This window comes from Rhincodon typus, unplaced genomic scaffold, assembly GCF_021869965.1.
Source record: "Rhincodon typus isolate 14 unplaced genomic scaffold, sRhiTyp1.1 hic_rhity00000970, whole genome shotgun sequence".
Lineage (NCBI taxonomy): Eukaryota > Metazoa > Chordata > Chondrichthyes > Orectolobiformes > Rhincodontidae > Rhincodon > Rhincodon typus.
The window spans coordinates 449-4,872 of record NW_025966608.1 but is presented as its reverse complement, the minus strand read 5'-3'; the positions used below and the strand labels follow the sequence as shown (position 1 = coordinate 4,872).

Genomic DNA, 4,424 nt, shown 5'->3' with positions numbered 1-4,424 from the left:
AAAACACTCATGCCCTCAAAATCGCAAGATGGTCACACAATCAAACATGGGAATGAATCGTAACACTGAAAAGACAAAAACGGAAGGAAGGAGCCAGTTAAGTAGAAAGCTGAAGAGGTGGGTGAGGAAGATTGAAACATAGAAAATAGGATCAAGGAGTAGAGCTCTGTCATTCAATGAGATTGTCCAACTCAGTTCCCTGTGTGTGAAGAACTATATGTAATACCACCCATGAGGGGCAGTCTTGGTGCACTGGTCATAACACAAACTAGCAATTGCGTGCACCAGGGTGACAGACCACAGGGTGAGTTCAAATTCTCCCTTCCCTCGGGGAGCAGCGAGGGAACAGTCATCCAGTCTCAGTGAGATCTGGGCTCGATGTTGGATCTAGGAGATGGTGTCCATTGAACCCATCAACCCCACCTTCAGAAGAGTCCTGCCTGGAATATCTGCCGGATCTTAGCCCTTCCGGATCCCATTGCCACCAATTCTCCAGTGAGCAATCTGCCCAGTCCATGGACACATGGCTCAGAACTTGATAGCAATGCCCAAGAAAGGATTGGGGGAGTGGTGAACAAGATGGTGGGGTGGACCGAAAATTGAAACAGTGAATTCCAGTGAAACTTTGCACATCACAACAGCAGTGGTGCTATTCCAAGAGAATGCCAATACCCTTGCTTTTCCCACCCCTGTCCATCCCTGGGAATTAATGTAACTCCCCTCAAATGCCTGGACGGGTGCTACTTGAGAGAAAGAGATTGACTTATCTAAGACCGACATGACTCACCCGATATTCTCACGAGAATGCTGTTACTGTAGGCTGTTGTTTGTGTCGATGTGGAAGTTTGGCATCTGTACTCCCCATCATGCTCTTTTCCAGCAGCCTCAATGGTGTAAATCTTCCCCCTGAACTCTTTGGTAATGTTGTTTATGATCCACTTATATCTCACCGAACGAAGTTCTCGACTGGCATCACAGCTAAGAACGATCCGGTCGCCCGTTAAGAATCTCTCCCACATTGGCTCCATCGTGAGCATGGGTGTTCCAGTCTCTGCTGAGGAACCTAATGCACAGGAAAACAAAAAAGCACAAAGGGAAGAACTGAAATTGTCTTGCTGCAGTAGAACGGTTAGCTTGCTGCTCCAACAACTCAAGCAGTCCACGTTCAAGATCTGGACAATATCCAGACTTAGGCTGTTGAGTGGCAAGTAAAATTTGCACCACACAAATGCCAGGCAATGACCAAATCCAAGAAGAGAGAATCTAACCATCACCCCTAACATTCAATGGTGTTATCATCCCTGAATCCCCCACTGTCAACATTCTGGGAGTTGCTATTGAGAGAGAATCTAACCATCATCCCCATAATGTTCACTGACACCTCCCTCCACTATCAACATCCTGGTGGTTACAATTGAGAGAGAAGCTATCCATCACTCATCGATATTCAATGGTGTTACCATCACTGAATCACCCACTATCAACATCCTTGGGGTTAATATTGAGAGAGAATCTAATAATTGGTCCTTGACCTTCAATGGTATTACCATCACTCAGTCCCCCTACTATCAATATCCTGGGGGTTACCATTGACCAAAAACTGAACTAAGTTCGCCATGTAAATACATCAGCTACAAGAGCAGATCAGAGGCTGGGAATCCTGCAAGAAGTAACTCACCTCCACCACCATCGACATGGCACAAGGGACAGTCAACATAGTTTTGTGCATGGAAAATCATGTCTCACTAACTCGACTGAATTTTTTGCAGAAGTGACAAGAAAGATTGAAGGCAGAGCAGTGGACATTGTCTAAATGGACTTCACCAAGGCATTCGACAAGGTTCCACATGGTAGACTGGTTAACAAGGTCAGACCACATGGAATACATGGAGAGCTAGCCAACTGTACACAAAATTGGCTCGAAGATATGAGACAGAGGGTGGTGGAGGGTTGCTTTTCAGACATAAGGCCTGTGATCAGCACTGCGCTGCAAGGATCAGTGCTGAGTCCACTGCTTTTCATCAATTACATAAATGACGTGCATGTGAATATAGGAAGCATTGTTACTAAGTTTACAGACAACACTAAACTTGGTGGTAAAATGGACAGCGAATAAGTGTATCTCAGAGTACAATGGAATCTTGCCTGGGCTGAGGAGTGCAGACGGAGTTCAATTTAAATAAATGTGATGTGTTGCTTTTCGTAAAGCAAATTAGGGCAGGACTTATAGACTTGATGGTAGTGTCCCAGGGAGTGCTGCTGAACAAAGTGAGCTTGGAGTGCAGGTTCATAGTTCATTGAAAGTGACATTGCAGATGGAGAAAGAAATGAAGAAGGTATTTGGTATGTTTACCTTTATTGGTCAGTGCATTGAGTATAGGTCATGTTGCGGCTGTACAGGAGATTGGTTAGGTCACTTGTGGAATACTGCAAAGGAAAGATGTAAAGAAAGTTGAAAAGGTTGAGAAAAGATTACAAGGATGTTACCAGAGTTGAAGGGTGTGAGCTGCAGGGGGAGGTTGAATAGGCTGGAGCTATTTTCCCTGGAGTGTTGAAGGCTGTGGGGTGACCTTTCTGAGGCTTATAAAATCATGAGAGGCATGGATCGGGTGAATAGCCAAGGTCTTTTCCCCAATGTATGGGAGTCCAAAACTAGACGGCATAGATTTAAGGTGACAAGGAAAAGATTTAAAAAGGACCTGAGGGCAACTTTTTCACACGGAGGGTGGTGAATGTATGGAATGAGCTGCCAGAGGAGGTGGTGGAGGCTGGTATAATTACAACATTTAAAATACATCTCATAGGTACGTGAATGGGAAGGGTTAAGAGGGTCATGGGCCAAATACAGCGAATTGGGACTGGATTAATTTTGGACATCTGGTCGGCATGGATGAGTTGGTCCGAAGGGTCTGTTTCCATGCTGTGCATTTCTATGACTCTATAACTGTGAGTCAGGAGTGTGATGGACTCGAAACGTTAACTCTGATTTTCTCTCTCCCTCTCTCTCCACAGATGCTGTCAGACCTGCTGTGTTTCTCCAGCACTCTCGGTGTTATTTCAGATCTCCTGCATCCACAATACGTTGTTATTCATTATGTAAAAATTGCCTTGAGTACTGACACCGTGGATTTCATCAATATGTCATGTGGTGGAGCCAAACTGGGACTCAACATACCTTCACGTATTTGTAGAATTATCATTTGCCCTGAAAATACACAATTAGATAAAATTGATAAGTTTTGTGGGTTTTATGACAACAAAGAGAAAACAATTCAGTGGTTTTACTTTTGAAAATTGGTCTGCCTAAAAGTCATGCTCGAAAATGCACCTATGTATTTGTCCTGCATCCTGAAATGTTTATTAACAAAGTCTGGAGATGTCTTTCCCATCGTCCAAAAGAAACGCGATTGGGAAGTAGATTCAGGGCTGAGCTGGAGAGATTTTCAGTCAGGAAGGGACTCAAGGGTCAGAGGGAAAAGTGGAGTTGAGGATGATCAGATCAGACACGATCTCATGGAATAGTGGAGCAGAGTCGATGGGGTGAATGGCCAACTGCTGATCAAATGCTTTAACATGATAGCTCTTATTTTCATTTGTTCAGCGGTGATGCATAATAAGGCTCACTTGTTGACGTCATGTGTGTGACAACGTGAGAGCAAAAGTTCGTGTGTGTGCGCACATGAGAAAAATAGTGTGGGTGTGTGCGTGAGCAAAAGTGTGTGAGAGAGAGAATGTGCATGTGTGTGAGCGAGGGAGAGAATGTGGGTGTGTGTGCGCGAGAGAGTGTGTGAGCGAGAGAGAGAGAGTGAGAGATAGACAGGAGTCTGTGTGTATGTATCTGAGAGAGAGAGGATGTTTTGTGTGTGAGAGGAAGGTTTGCATGTGTGAGACAGAAGTCTGTATTTGTGTGTGTATGACAGAGGAATCTGTGTGTCTGAGAGAGTCTGTGTGCGTGTGTGTGGACATGCACGCAGAAAAGACAGGAATCTCTGTGCGCGCGCGGGAGCATGTGTGTGTGCAGGAGCATGTGTGTGTGTGCGTGAGAGAGAGAGAGGGGTCTGTTTGAGAGAGAGGTTCTGTGCCTTTGTGTTTATGTATGTGAGAGAGAGGAGTCTGTGTGTGTGTGAGAAGTGTGTGAGTGTTTGTGTGTGGGAGAGAGAGGAGTCTGTGTGTGTTTGTGTGTGTGACAGAGAAGGAGCGAGAGAGAGAGGTATCTGTGTGTATGTGAGAGGAGCCGATGTGTTTGTGTGTATGCACGTGAGAGTAGAATCTGTGTATGTGAGAAAGAGATGTGTGCTTTGTGTGTGTGAAAGAGCATAGGCATGCATGTATATGTATGTAGGTGTGAGAGAGAGATAGAGAGACTGTGTGTATTTATGAGAGAGAGTGTGGACATGTGTGTGTGAAAGGGGCAGAAACTGACA

The 4,424-nt window shown here is 45.0% G+C and overlaps 1 protein-coding gene across 1 annotated transcript in view; it reads right to left on the bottom strand.

Moving 5' to 3' along the window:
- LOC109926817 (Fc receptor-like protein 5) overlaps positions 1 to 3,205 on the bottom strand; it is a gene marked incomplete at its 5' end in the record, with an annotated part of 16,241 nt that extends 13,036 nt beyond the window's left edge. Inside the window, 2 exons of the mRNA XM_048592285.1 lie at positions 788 to 1,063; positions 3,176 to 3,205. Coding sequence (XP_048448242.1) covers positions 788 to 1,063; positions 3,176 to 3,205 — 306 coding nt within the window. The remainder of the gene's footprint in view (positions 1 to 787; positions 1,064 to 3,175) is intronic.
- Between the last annotated feature and the right edge of the window lie 1,219 nt (positions 3,206 to 4,424).